The sequence below is a fragment of the Geotrypetes seraphini genome, chromosome 4, assembly GCF_902459505.1.
Source record: "Geotrypetes seraphini chromosome 4, aGeoSer1.1, whole genome shotgun sequence".
Lineage (NCBI taxonomy): Eukaryota > Metazoa > Chordata > Amphibia > Gymnophiona > Dermophiidae > Geotrypetes > Geotrypetes seraphini.
Window position 1 is genome coordinate 185,758,003 of NC_047087.1, and position 15,124 is coordinate 185,773,126.

Below are 15,124 nucleotides of genomic sequence, written 5' to 3' on the forward strand. Positions count from 1 at the left end.
TATGATCTAAGACATTGGCTTTATACATGGCTTTTGAGAACCCATGCACCATTTTAGTGAAGCCAGTCCTTACTGGCACTGTCAGATGAGTGATCTGAAGCTACCAAGTGCTGTTGCCGTGGGGGCAGCACTTGAGCAGCAGAGCATTCAGCAAAGCCTGCAACACCGCTGAAATTTTCCATTCTTGGGACATCTTGGTGCATGTGAGAGGAGTCATTCGCATATAATCAATATGAAAAACCAAAGTTGAATTCTGACACCAGAAGATAAACGGCATCATTTGAAAGCTCTTAAGACTATTTTGGGATGAGTAAGAGGATCTTAATCTACAGTTCATATGCACTCCCACAAGAGAAAAGAATGCAGGTGAAATAATTACAAAGTGATAATGATCAGAGGGAGAGGGCTAAAAATAAATGGCAGAAACCCATGAACTTAGAATTAATTACAATTTGTTTTACCTCCTTGTCTGTTCAAGTTTCAAGTTTTTAATTGAATTTGATATACCGGTACTACTTGAGGAGCAAGCCATCTAAATGGTTCACAATAAGTTATAATAGCAAAGTAAAACAGAATACAATACTAGAAAAATAGTTTAGGTGAGAATGAAAAGAGAAAATCAAGCGTGGAGAAATCCATTAATTATAGAAAAGAGTAGGTAAATTGATGTAAGGAAAGAAAGGCCCTGAAGCCCGTTCTGCATGGCAGATCCTGGCTTTGTAGGAATCGACTGAGGGGGGAAAGAGAAAAAATCCAGTTAAAGTGAGCAGTTAGTCCAGGAAAGTATCTTGAAAGAGGAAGGCTTTGAGTTAGTTACAGAACAGACAATGAATCTAATGATTTCAGATGCAAGGGAAGTAAGATTTTTGTTTGGATAGAGTTGTGCACTGTCTGGTATAAGGATGGTACATGTAGGAGATTAGATTGAGAGGATCATAAAGATCTAGTTGGAGTGTATGGGATGAGGAGCCTAAAGAGATATAAAGGATTACCAGTGTGGAGGGTTTGTATACACTATGAAGAGAATTTTAAATTAAATCCTACAAGAAATGGGTAGCCAGTGTTCTGCTTTGAGTAAGGGTGTCACATGGTTAAATATTTTTCACTCTGATTATTAGTTTTATGGCAATATTTTGACTAATTGTGGATGATGAGTTTCTTTTATTGTTGGATCCTGAAGTAAGCTATTGCAATAGTCTTTCATATACAGTGGTACCTCGGTTTACGAGTGCACCGGTTTGCGAGTGCTTTGCAAGACGAGCAAAACATTTGCAAAATCGGTGCCTCGGAAACCGAGCATGGCTCGATTTACGAGCACCCCCCCCCCCTGCGATCCGGCACCCCCCGCCACGATTGGGCACCCCCCGCCACGATCCGACCCCCCCCACCCCCCGACACAATTGGGCACCCCCCTGCCGCTTCTTACCCTCATCTGGGCACTCTTGAAGATCGGCCTCCTCATCTACTGTAGAGCCTGTTTGTTGGACCAGCATAAGTTTTCAGAACAACATTGTCTGGAAAAGTACTAGATAGAGTTTGAAGGGGAAAAAACAGACAAGATAGCATCCAAGGTCAAGTTTAAATGGAAACTTTAAAACACAAATAACAGTGAGGCCTACCCTGACTGACTGTGGGGAACTGACTTTGATTTGCTTTACTATCTACTGCTTGTTTGGTCCCTAGTTTCTTCAGATGTCTGTGGAAAGAATTGAGAAGAAAGCGTTACCAGCAGAGCACCATCTACTTAAAAAAACCTTAGATGAGCTGGTACAACGATGCTCAGTAGCTGCAATCGACCCAGTAAGTACATCAACAGCTATTGCTTGTATACTTTGGTCCCAAAATACAGAAAATGCTGAGGTCCTAAATTATGCCTTATTTTCAAACAAATAACTTTTGAGCTGAAAATTGATCTTAATTTAGGAGCTTAAAAATTATATTCATAAATTTAGGCCTGTCATTCATTTGCCTAGATTTATGAGCCTAATAATGAAATTTTTCTATGTAACATGATTTTTGTTCCTGGGCAGTAAGTGTAATTTCCTAATTGCTCATGCCTAAAAGGTATAGGAAATGTCTGTTATTTCCATAAAATTTTGTTTTTCTGAACAGGATAGTTAGATTTTGTAATTTACCTATTTAAAATGTGAAAACGCTGAATTTTCATCTTTTCATTCTTATAAAGTCATAAAAAACAACATATGAATCACAATTAACATTTGTTTATATTGATGTTATACAAAGATGACCACAGAAGATTTAGAAGTGAGTAGTTTCTAAAGAATTGCAATTTTATACGGGTTTATACATATCAATATATATTGGGTTTTAGAAAATTTTTCAGTGAAATACATGGAAAACACTTCGATATAATGAACCAAATAGCAATCCATGAAATGTCCCACTCAGGTTCTTTACTGGAGTACAAGTTATTAGATTATCTTATAACTCTGTATAATTAGTAGTCAGGCATTGAATAATCAACTGCTTGCATATGGTGTTAGTTGAGACCAAAGGACTCCCTGATTTTTTAAACTTCTGCCACGACATGTGTCCATGTCCACAAAGTTGCAACATTCCAGGGAAACCTGGGCAATCATTAGAACCTTCCAGTGTGAGAGATGTGAAGTTGCGGTTTGTAGTCATGCCCATAGTATAGTTTTCTTTCTCAGGTTTTGTGCCTCATCGGCGGGTTTCACTTGGTTCATCAAGCCATTTGTTATTCCACATTTGCAAAAGGTTGTGTATTCAATATCTCAGATCCCCAAGGAAGGCATGTTTTGCTGAAACACTGCCTATGTTGGGTCCTCCATGACAAATGTGGACATTGTATTTTAAAGGATTAACTGAATAAAAGAAGCATCAAGAACAGTGAATTTCCACAGTTTTGTTTGTTTGGGTTGTCCATTTTCTCATGTGGAAATCTGGATCTTCTCTTGTTGTGACTGAGCCACAAAGACAGACATGCCTTTTGACTTAGGTGATGGTATTGGCAAAGAGCCAAATAGAACTTGCATTTGGAGTGTTCAACCCCATCTCCATATATTGTATGTGAAAGTACTCATTGCATTCCAAAAAATTAAAATCCTAGGGCATTGTCAGAACATATGATCCAGTGAAGCATAAGGTTGAAGACATTTAGGGCATGCATGAGTGGTTAGATCTTGCATTCAATATACTCTGGTAGGTGAGATGTACATTCTCATTAAGAATTCCCCAGAGTAGCACATTTGCAGAGAGCTGTGAAGACATTTTAAATGTTCGATGAATCTGGCACTCAATAATTTGTACTTGTAAATCTTCCAATCAAGCTTCTTCCAAAGCAACAAAATTCACTGCAGGTAGTAATTCATGTAACGCCATATGATGGAATCTCAATGGTGTATTTTGTTGTGCTGCGAGACTAATAGTCTCACGTTTGTTCTTTTCAATGGCTTTTGATGTAATGCCAGAATATAATGCCTCAGCTGCAAGTAAGGAAAAAAGTCTTGAGCAGCAAAGTGATATTCCTTGCTAAGTGATTCAAAAGATTGTACCATACCATTATCTACAATAATACAGTGGTACCTCGGTTTACGAGTGCACCGGTTTGCGAGTGTTTTGCAAGACGAGCAAAACATTTGCAAAATCGGCACCTCGGAAACTGAGCGCACCTCGATTTGCGAGCGCCCGCTCCCCCTGCGAACCGGCACCCTCCCCCCGGCGATCCAGTACCCCACCACCGTGATCGGGCACCCCCCCCGCCACGACCTGAAGTCCCTCAGAGCCCTCTTCTTACTTTAATGTAGCACCGGCATGTTGGCCTCCTCTTCTGTGCTGGCCTTCAATGTCTTTTTTTTTTTTTTTTTTTTTTTTTTTAATTTATCTCTGGAAAAGAAAGTGATGTAATTGCAGGTAAACAACAAAACTTTTCCTTGATTTACTCACGAAACAAAAGATATGAAAACTGGAATTTCACCATTGTATTTTGCCACTATTAGACAAAAAAAATGCAGTGTTTTGGCCCTCCAAATGTTACAAAATATAAAATGGGACAACCTGGGTTAGAGCAACAGACTGAGAACCAGGAAAGCCTAATTTGACTCTCACTGCTATTTCTTGTGATGACAAGTCACTTAACCTTTCATTTCAGGTAGAAACTTAGAGCTAGATTTACTAAGGTCATGAATCGGATTCAATCCGTGAGGGATATGATCCAATCCGTGTCCAGGGGGCTAATTCACGAATCCGGATTCATGCCCCCAACCAACCGCCGGAATCGCTCTGAGATGGGCTGCGCATTCGTCGAAGAGCAGCGACCTTTTTTTAACTTTTACTAGCCCAGCGAGCCTGTGGTTTTAACCCACTTTAAACCTGCAGGTTAAAACCACGGGCTCACAGTGCAGGGAAGGGCAGGAGAGTCAGGGCGGCAGGAGAGATTTGGGGCGAGAGCAGGGTGGCGAGTTGGGGCGGCAGGCAGGAGGAGATACGGGGTGAGAGCAGGGCGGCAGGCAGGAGAGATTCAGGGCAAGAGCAGGGCGGCCAGAGCAGCAGATTGGGTCAGAGAGGACCAGGAGATCGGGGCAGAGAGCAGGGTTTTTACACAAGCAACTGGTCCTGAGCAGTCGCTTGTTTCTTGATCGGCCAGCCCAGTCGGTGTACCTGCTTTTTGTTTGTGAATCACTGCCCTTCCTACTTTACATGCCGTTTCCTCTCGTTTGCATATGCGGATCGGAATCGGATCAGAGGTGATCGGCCCCGAGGTTAGTGAATCGGGTCGGAGGGAAATTAGATCGCAAACCGATCGGTACACAATTGGTTTGCTTAGTGAATCTAGCCCTTAGACTATGAGCTCTCCAGGGACAGAAAAATACCAACTGTACCTGAATGTAACTCACCTTGAGCTAAATCCAAAATCCCCTTCTTTCCCTTTCATCCCTTACTCCAACCAAGACTTGTCTTCTCTTAATGGTGGCTTTGAACACTTTTATGTTGTTGTGGGAACTCCCACACATGGTCAGTTGAACATTCTGGAAAGCAGCTGAGCTTTGTTTACATTCTCTCACCCTGAGCTCTGTTCAATGAGGTCATCCACTTGTGAGGACTGATATCCTGCTATTTTTGTGATAAAAGTAAACAACTTCACTATGCTTCAATTAGTATCAATATGACTTTAGCTGAAGAATAGGACATGACACAGCATGAGGCTTTAAGAATTTGAAACAACTAAGTTAACACCCAATATGCTCTTTTCATGGCAGAAAACTAAAAGGAAACTGGAGGATGCGACGCAGAGACTTGAATACCTGTATGACAAGCTCCGAGAGCAAACTGTAAGCACATGTAAATCAGCCAGGTCTCACTCTTGATCCTTTCCATTAGTGATCTTTAAAGCACAAGCTACAATATTTTCCCCATCTGTACAGGCTGACCATCAGGACTTCTGTGACTGAAAACAAGAGATTGTGCTCAAGTTATTTCAGATGCTGTCTTAGCAGTCACTACCTCCTTCCGCTTGAGAAGCAGAAACCTAGGCCACAAATCAAACCCAATTCTGTTCAATAGCCCACCCTGGGGGAGTAATAATAACTTTATTTTTATATACCACAATACCTTAACAGTTCAAAGTGGTTTACAGCAAAAAGAAACTGCATACATACAACGAAGTTACATCAAACATAGTTTGGTAGATAAATCATTGAAGTTATGTAATTAAACAAATTTATCAAATAAGGTCACGTAAGCTTTTGTTCCATTTACCTGCTTGAAAGGATAAATTCCTAGCAAGAAATCTCTTGTAAGTACAACCTTTCAAGGTTTGAAAGGCAAATAAGTGAGTTCTGCATGCATGGCCGGTAATTCCTGAGAGATCAAAGTGATTCAAAAAATAGTTTGGAGTAGAACCTGTCAGTGTTTTATAATGTAAGCAGGCAAATTTGAAAATAATTCTAGCTTCCACTGGTAACCAATTTCATTTTTTTGTAATACGGTCTTACATGGTCAGATTTTTTTCAAGTCAAAAATCGGGTGTACTACTGTGTTCTGAATGATACTCTCTTAATGATTTTCTTATAAGATCCCAGGTAAACAATATTACAATAGTCTAAGATACGTATGACCAGGGACTGAACTAACAATCTGAAGGATGAGAAGTCAAAGTAATTTTTAATAGTACGAAGTTTCCAAAGTATAACAAAGCATTTTTTAGCCTAAGAGTCAATTTGAGCTTCAAAAGTTAGAGAACAGTCCAAGATAACACCTAGGGCTCTTTTTATCAAGGTGCACCACGGGGGTTAGCGTATCGGACATTTCATCACGTGCTAACCCCCGCGGCACACCAAAAAACTAACGCCTCGTCAATGGAGGCGTTAGCGACTAGCGCAGCAGGCGGTTGAATGCGCGGTATTCCGCGCGTTAACCGCCTACCGCAGCTTGATAAAAGGAGCCGCTAGTATCTTAATACTGGTATTTATTGGATAATCCAAACCGGTACCACAAAAGCGACTCCTCCGCTTCAGTTTCCCCGCTCCTGAAAGGCTGGAACCAAACACTTATAGAATTCCGCCCTACCCCACCCCCCCACCCCCTTCTACCCATCTCGATCCATGATAGGAATTTTAAGGGAACTTTTTACATAAGATATAATACTTTTTATCAGATGAATGTTTCACTGAATTCAGTTTTTTTAAAAATTTTAGGATCCTATCTCTGCATTTGTGTGTGTATATATACATATCTTGTAAATGCAAAACAATGTATACATGCATGTATAGAAGCCAGTATTCAAAAGAGCTTATGTGTTCAGCAACTGCTTCTTAATCTATAAGTCTTCCTCCTTTAACATTCGGTGACGTTATGGCCTGCATTCTATAAACAACACAAACGGCAGCTGCTGTCTTAAAAATGGCTGCCAATCACGTCAATTTATAGAATCGTGCCTTCAGGGAAGGAGACACTGGAAATGTACGCCAGGGTTTTTAAGGCCTACATTTCTGGCACCTACCTTTCACATGAATCGCGCCTAAGGAGGTACTTTACAATGACTAATGCCACCTCCAGTGTTAGCCATGCCTACAGTATTAGGCACTGTAAAGTGCCTCTGTAGGGGCAATACATGCACATTTTTTAGGCCCCTTGAATTTTTTTTTAAATGGTGTTTTGCTCTTAACTTAAGTGCTGGTAGTGTGCCTACCGGCGGCTAAGTTAAGGTGCTGTTTATAGAATATGGGCCTATAAGGATAATACCAGGGCAGACCAAAGGCGTTCACCTAAGTATAAGGTTAGTGGCAATAATCAGCTGCTATCCATAATAGCTAGGTAATTTAAATTTAGATCAGAAAAAAACCTATCCTTAATTAAACTAATAATTATGCAGAGAGCACTGAATATCTCTGCTGTCCGTATAGGCACCAGCAACAAATACACTCTTATCACCTTATATTGGGACTGCTTATATTATTATTTTTAATACAGCATCTATTGTTTAGAAAAAGAGCAAAGGCCAGGTTTGAATATTGACATAATTTTTTTTTTCTATCAAGGAAAAAACATGAAAGGTTTCTATACCTAAATGTATACAGGTAACGCATGTCACCACGGAAGAGCCACTTATGTGCTCTTCTGTAAAACTGAACTTATCCACACATTCCAGATTATATAAACCTTTAGATGTTTTTACAGCCTCAGCCCCACCACTCCACCACTAATACAAATTTATAGGGTGAAGAATTATGTGGACTTTCATCATCAGCCATAAATTCATATTTTCTATCATCTCAGTTAATATTTATTTGTTCTTTATAAATATATAAATTAATTTCTTTCAATAAAGGTGTTTAAAAACTTTTCAGCCACTTATCTTAACAGCTGACATGACCCGGGAGAAGTAGACCCAACATGTTTCGCACCCCATGCTTTGTCAAGGGTTCCCCGTGGCCGGTCTTGTCATCCGACTTACAAGCAGATTTAGCAAATTTGTGTTAGCGGTGGAGTGGTAGGGCTGAGGCCTTAAAAACATCTAAAGGTTTATATAATCCGGAATGTGTGGATAAGTTCAGTTTTACAGAAGAGCACATAAATGGCTCTTCCGTGGTGACATGCCCACACTTTTCACACTACCCACAGGCGATACACTACAGCTCGAGTTCTCATGCAAGGTCCTTGGTATCACTATCGATTCCTCTCTCCCTCAATGACCACCTCAACTCCTTGGCAAAATCATGCTTTTTCAGCCTTCACATGCTGAGGAAAGCTAGATCCTACTTCAGCCAACAACACTTTGCCATCCTTGTCCAATCCATCATCCTCTCCAAACTAGATTACTGCAATGCCATCTACTTAAATCTATCAAAAAAAGTATTCTAAGACTCCAGCTAATCCAGAATACTGCAGCCAAACTGATCTTCTCAAAACGCAAGTCTGACCATGCCTCCCCACTCCTTGCCAAACTTCATTGGCTCCCAATAATCTCCAGAATCCATTTCAAATGTTCCTGCCTGGCTTTCAAGATCATTCACGGAATCCTGCCTCCTCTTATCCCACTGTCTTTCAACTCCTCCAGTCCCGACTCCTCCAGAACTGCCCAAAGGCTTAAACTAGCCTTCCCCTCTCCACGTGGCATCCACTATTCAGGCAAACTGGGAAAATCCCTTCTCTTCAAAATCACAGGTCTTTGGAACGACCTCACCACCCCGCTGCGGAACCTGAGCTCCCTTCAGTTATTTCGCAAACAACTGAAAACCTGGCTTTTCAGCAAATTGTAGCTCTATCCTTCCCCCCTTTCTCTCCCCCCTTCTACTCATAAGTTCATGTAATCCTTTTTCTTCTTCTCTACCCACTATTTTAAGTTCTTGTAAACCGTGTCGAGCTCCATTCTCATGGAGATGATGCGGTATATAAACTTAAGGTTTAGATTAGATTAGATTAGATAATCCGGAATGTGTGGATGAGTTCAGATATATAGTGGTGACTGTTCTGGAACACTAATAGTTATAAAATTTTACATCACTTTTTCTCTTCTATAAAACGGCATGTAATTGCTATAGTGTATAACTGCAAGGGGGGGGATATAGGTGAGTCTGCCACTTACATGCATAACTTACACACAGTTCTCACTGCACTGAGGCACTCCCATTTACACCTGCCATATACCTGGCATAACTAGGCTTGCCTATGTTTTAAGTGCACCAATGCTGATATATACTAATTTCCATAATAGAATCGGGGCAACCAGATGCTGTTATAGAATAAGTGTTCCCTGCATAGCTTTTGGAGTGCCTGTTGCCCTTTTGGTGAATAGGGCTCGGTCATTTATAGTTTTGTGGCTTGTCCCTTGTTTCCTCTTTAGTGTAGCCTCCTGACTCTCCCTGCCCTCAGAAGCTGTGAATGCAACTTTTGTACTAGTTTAGCTGTTCCTCTGCGATTCAAGAGCCTTTGCGGTGCGAACTGACTGTTTGTTCTGTGCCTGCAGCTTTCCCCTCACATTCAGGCTGGACTCCATGAAATCTCCCGCTGCATTGAAGCTCGGAATTACCAACGGGGTTTAGTCGTGCACACACAGGTGGTCAGCAGTAGTAACTTCAGTGAGATCTCCAATTTCATGCCTGCCCTCAAAGTCCTCATGACAGTAGCCAGCAAATTGGGTGTGTAAGACAAAGATATGTGCTACGAAGATGTGGCTCTTTATTACACTACAAATGAATGTGTTGGGTGTTGAATTACCCCTCACAGCTTTAACTTTTGAATATGTTTGTAAAATAGCACCAGAAACAGACCAAAGCAGGTGTGTATTTGTGGTTTTTTGTTGGTGGTATGGTTTGTTTTTTTTAACTACTTGTAAACCTCTGTGTAGGTAAGAAACCTTCACTGCTATCCAGGCTTTGTAAGCTTGTCCATGCTGCTGTAACATTACTTTGGGGTTCTTATTTGTTTCTTCAGAGAAGAGAAAAAAGCATCTTTCTAGAAATGAATGTGACAGTGCAGTTTCTGTGCCTGCTTTCCTCAACTGCCTTGCATTTGTTCTTCATATTCCTGTTTCTCTTTCATGGATTGGAAGATTCACTACTGAACTTGCTTCAGAAGATCATATTTCATTAGTACAGTGCTCCCCCGGTCATTCGCAGTATTTTCCGACCGCAAATGACCGGGCAGCTGGAGTGCCGGCGAGTGAAGGAAATCACTCATGGTATGCTCCGACCGCCTCTTCCTGCACTAAAGTCGGGCCTCACCAATCGGGAGCTGCTTTGACATGCAACTCCTGATTGGTGAGGCCCGACTTTAGTGCAGGAAGAGGCGGTCGGAGCATACTGCGAGTGATTTCCTTCACTCGCCAGCGCTCCGGCTGCCCTCTCCTGTCTCCCCCACTAAAAACCGTATTTGCGGTTTTTCAACATTCGCGGAGGTTCCTGGAATGGAACCCCCACGAATATTGGGGGAGTACTGTATATTGGTTTTCCCCTACCTCACTTAGAAAACTAGTGTTCAGTTCTTCCCAGATTGTTGCTGAATCTCTGTCTTACCGTATATGGCATCTCTGACATTTTATGGGCAGGTATAATGCTGTCTGTTCTAGGAACTTCACCATAAAAACTAGAGATTAGGAGCTTCCCTGTACACATGCCTCAAAGAATATAGTATGCCAGTTGCACATTTTTTCTCCAAAGCAGCAACGTGGGAGTAAGATTTTATTAATGTTGTATGACTTGTAATAAATCCTGACACGCACATACACACTAAGTTAGCAAGGGAAAAAGATTATTCTAAGGCCTATGGCATCATAGCCATGACTTTTAAAATGAGAACAGAGATTACTATGTATAAGTTAAGTTAAGAAAATTTACTTTCTTGTCTGCTGGGTTTACAATATTTACCTCTATGTGTCTTCATCTTTCTCTGTTTTCTGTTGTTTCTGTGCCTTCTGAACTTCTCTTTTTTTAACTTCTAACCTTATTTTTGTGTTAGCTTTGTATTTGCAGGTTTTCTTAGCCTTATTGGTCCTGAATAAAGTTTTGCATCACAGGGCAAAAATTCACAAACTTCACTATGTCAGATATTGATCAGAGGGATAACCCCAGAAATTCCTCAACTTAATTCTCTGGCTGGTGTCTCTAGTGAACCTGCAGTTGATTAAAATACAGAATTTTGGACTGCTTCTTCCATTTCTTCTTCTTCCATGTTCATTTGTGTTGCCCCTTCCCAACTCCATTCCTCTTTGAGAATTGAATCATCAGAGTGTGTGGAGAATTTGGTCCTGTCCTGGAAAATAATAAATTGTAGCCTGGGGGTCATATGTAAATGCAAATTGAAATTGTCGGCTAGGCGTTGTCCTAACTTTAAAGTATTATTACAGCCAACCATCTCCTAGGGTCACCACAAAGTGCCTTATTCATGCTATTATGAAATGCTGCCGTTTTAGCTATTTTTGACTGCACTGAAAATGTCTGTCCTTATTAAAATTAAAAGCACTTTTCTCAAGAGCAAGTGTGTGGGATATTTTTTTCTTCTTCATTCTAAAGCCAATGAGTCTGACGTGGCAAACAAATTTTCTCTAAGAACAACACATAAGATTGCAACATCAACTATGGCCAAGACAAAATCTTCATAGAAAGTTTTCTTTGTTCCATGTGTAGTGCATGCGTTTGTTGTCCTGCATCAACAGTGTGTGGAGGCCCTCCTTCAATTTGTTAATATTGCTAGGTTAGAAGCCAGTGCTAAGGTGGGGTGGGAGTAGGGGTTAATGTCATGCCACATTTGTAGATTTGTATCATTTTACTGCTCACAATCACACTAGCCCAATCCATTACAAACTTGTGACCAAATTACTGGCGAGAATTTAAAGCTCATTGTCAAGCTTACATCCTGATGTGACACAATTACTGGATATGATTTCTATCTTGGAAAACACAGAACATGAAGGCAGAAAAAGAACACAAGGCCTACAATATCTAATCTGCCCATCGGCACCAAATATTAAGCTCTACAATGCCTTCTCCATCAGAGATTCTCGGTGTTTCTCCACACACTACCTTGAATTCTGCTATTGTTTGAAATGGTTTTATGAAATCATAAGAGCGGAAACATCTAGGCAGGCACTATCAGATTATTCATATAGGCCCCCTTTTACAAAGCAGTGCTAGCAAGTACCGTGCGGCAAAAGCCCCAAAGCCCTTTAAATCCCTATGGACTATGGGGCTAAAATGCTTTGTAAAATGGGGATCATGTTCTGGAGTCTTTCAGTAAATAATGAAAACTTATGCATCTTAAAATCACCCTGGTTGCTTCGGAGAGCCAATGTAACTTGAGATACAACAGCGTAAGCCTCTCTTACCTTGACGTTGAGAAAATCAACCTAATCAAAACAATTTCTGATATGTTTCAATTTTCTAAGTATATTAAAAAATCTTGTTAGTAATTTTGTAATTTATCTTTAAAATCCAGCAAGGTACTGGAAGACTGGGTGGCCAAAGTTATGCTAATTTTTAAAAAGGGCTCCAGAGATGATTCAGGAAATTAAAGACTGATGAGTCTGAATATGCTGGGTAAAATAGTAGAGACTTATAAAGAACAAAATTACTGAACACATGGATTAATGAAACAAAGCCAACGTGAATTTAGTCGAGTGAAATCTTGCCTCACCAATCTAATACCTTTAATAAAAATATTCAAAGGGGTAAATAAAGATGAGGAAAAAGGTGAGTCGGTCGATATTGTGTATTTGGACTTTCAAAAAGGCATTTCACAAACTACCTCATGAAAGACTTCTGAGGAAATTAGAAAATTGTGGAATAGGAAAGGTAGTGTCCTATTATGGATTAAGGACTGGTTAAAAAAAAAAGTAGGGCGAAATAGTCAATATTCTTAATGGAGAAAGGTAAATAATGGGCTTTCCCAGGTCTCTACTGGAATTGCTGCTTTTTAACAATGATCTAGAGATGGGAATAACTAGTGAGATAATAAAATTTGCTGATGACACAAAGATGTTCAAAGTTGTTAAATCACGTGAGGATTGTGAAAAATTACAAGAGAACCTTGCAATACTGGAAGACGGCATCAAAATGGCAGATGACAATTAATATGAGCAAGTGCAAAGTAATACATATAGGATAGCAGAATCCGAACTATAGATAACGTGATTCAGGGTTCCATGTTAGGAGTTACCATCCAGGAAAAGGATCTAGGTGTCATCAATTGAGGATATGTTGAAATTCTTAGCTAAGTGTGCGGTGGCAGCTAAGAAAGCAAATAGAATGTTAGGAATTATCAGGAAAGGAATGGAATGCAAAACAAACTTGAAAATGTTATAATGCCCTTGTATCGCTGTATGGTGTGGCCACATTTTGAATACTGTGTGCAATCCTGGTCGCCATATTTGAAAAAAGATATAACAGAATTAGAAAAGGTACAGTAAAGAGTGACGAAAATGATAAAAGTGATGGGATGACTTCCCTATGAGGAAATACTAAAATGGCTAGGGCTATTCAGCCTGAAGAAGAGATGGCTCAGGGGAGATATGATGGAGGTGTATAAAATACTGAGTGGAGTTGAACGGGTAGATGTGTATCACTTGTTTAGTCTTTCCAAAAATACTAGGACTAGGGGGCATGCGATGAAGCTACCAAGTAGTAGATTTGAAACAAACTAGAGAAAATATTTCTTCACTTAACATGTAATTAAACTCTGGAATTTGCTTCCAAAGAAGCAGTTAGCAGGGTTTAAAAAAGGTTTGGATAATTTCCTAAAAACAAAAGTCCATAAGCCATTATTAAGAAGATGGACTTGGGAAAATCCATTGTTTATTCCTAGGATAAGCAGCATAAAATCTGTTTCACCCCTTGGGATCTTGACAGGTATTTGTGACCTGGGTTGACCACTTGATGGACCTTTTGGTCTATCCCAGTATGGAAACTCTTATGTTCTTATCTTTGGTTCACATTTTGTATCTGCTTAATTATAGAAAAAAAAATCTGTCCACTATCACATCCAGTATTTTCAGCTGAGATTCTAATTTTAAGTTCTGTTGTCTAAAATTAGTTGTAAACCTGCATACAAAATAAAGGGGGAACTTACAAAAAAAAAGTTTTATTTTTATTTAGCTTTAAATGGTTGCTACATGTTCAATCATCCACCAATTAGTTGTCCTAACAATATTACAAGTATGTTCAGCAAGTGTGATTGACACAAAGTGTTCAGTTAACATGGAGTGTCTATGTAGGAATTTGTAGTAATAAAATTCACCAACAGGAGAATCACTCTACAAGATGATATCACACAGTCTTGGCTATTTCCAATTTGTGAATAAATCTGTCGCCAATCAAAATGTCAATGTATGCCCTTAAATAAACCATTTGCCAAAGCTCAGGAAAATGCTTAGATCAGTCGGCATTGGCTGACTACGAGGCAGCTCAGGTAGGCCGAAACACGATTGTGTCGAGTCTTAAAACCAACAAAGTATATCTTCTTGGACATCTCTACTGTTTTTTTTTCTGTGTGGAGTCTGTAGTAATACATTATTCAGTTTTCCTAGCAGGTGCATGGATGTTCCAGAGCCTATTGCAATATTTACAGTGCTGTGTCTTTCTGGATAGGTCCCTTGTATAAGTTCTACTGCTGAGTGACTTCTATAGGGTTTATATCATGTCATATTAAGTCTGGTACTGGAGAGGTTTTATGTTGCACTAAGATGACATCAAATTCAGGCATTTTATATAATAAAACCCTAAGCGTGCATGCGTACTCCTACCTGCGTGATCCGTAGGTTCGTGGCAGGTAGGAGTGCGCATGCGTGCGTCTGGCCGTCTCCCTTACACTCCCTGGCTGAAGTTAAGGTCCGTGGCAGGTAGGAGTGCGCATGCAAAGTTATTTTTAAGTTCAAAGCCGCCGCTGCGGCTCCTTTCACAAGCCGCACCTGCATCAGAGAAGGCTTCTAATGCAGGCGGTGATCAGTCCTAGCCTACACATATATATATATATTATATATATATGTATATATAATACATATATATATATATATATTAAAGTCCTAGCCTACATAATTTAACTGCTACAAGTTTTGTTGCGTATAACCATAAATTGCAAACTTTTCTTTGTCATTTTCTTTTTGGTCTGTGTGATGAGAAGCCCTCTGACAAGCTCCGAGGGGGCACTCCTT

General features: G+C 40.1%; 1 protein-coding gene across 4 annotated transcripts in view; it reads left to right on the top strand.

The window, feature by feature from the left end:
• Positions 1-10,183, top strand: part of SEC31B (SEC31 homolog B, COPII coat complex component) — a 205,175-nt gene extending 194,992 nt beyond the window's left edge. For all 4 annotated transcript variants that reach the window (XM_033940950.1, XM_033940949.1, XM_033940948.1 and 1 more), the window contains 3 exons: positions 1,684-1,800; positions 5,241-5,312; positions 9,449-10,183. In XM_033940950.1, the coding sequence (XP_033796841.1) occupies positions 1,684-1,800; positions 5,241-5,312; positions 9,449-9,628 (369 nt within the window). In that variant the 3' untranslated portion in view covers positions 9,629-10,183. The remainder of the gene's footprint in view (positions 1-1,683; positions 1,801-5,240; positions 5,313-9,448) is intronic.
• The last annotated feature ends 4,941 nt before the right edge of the window (positions 10,184-15,124 follow it).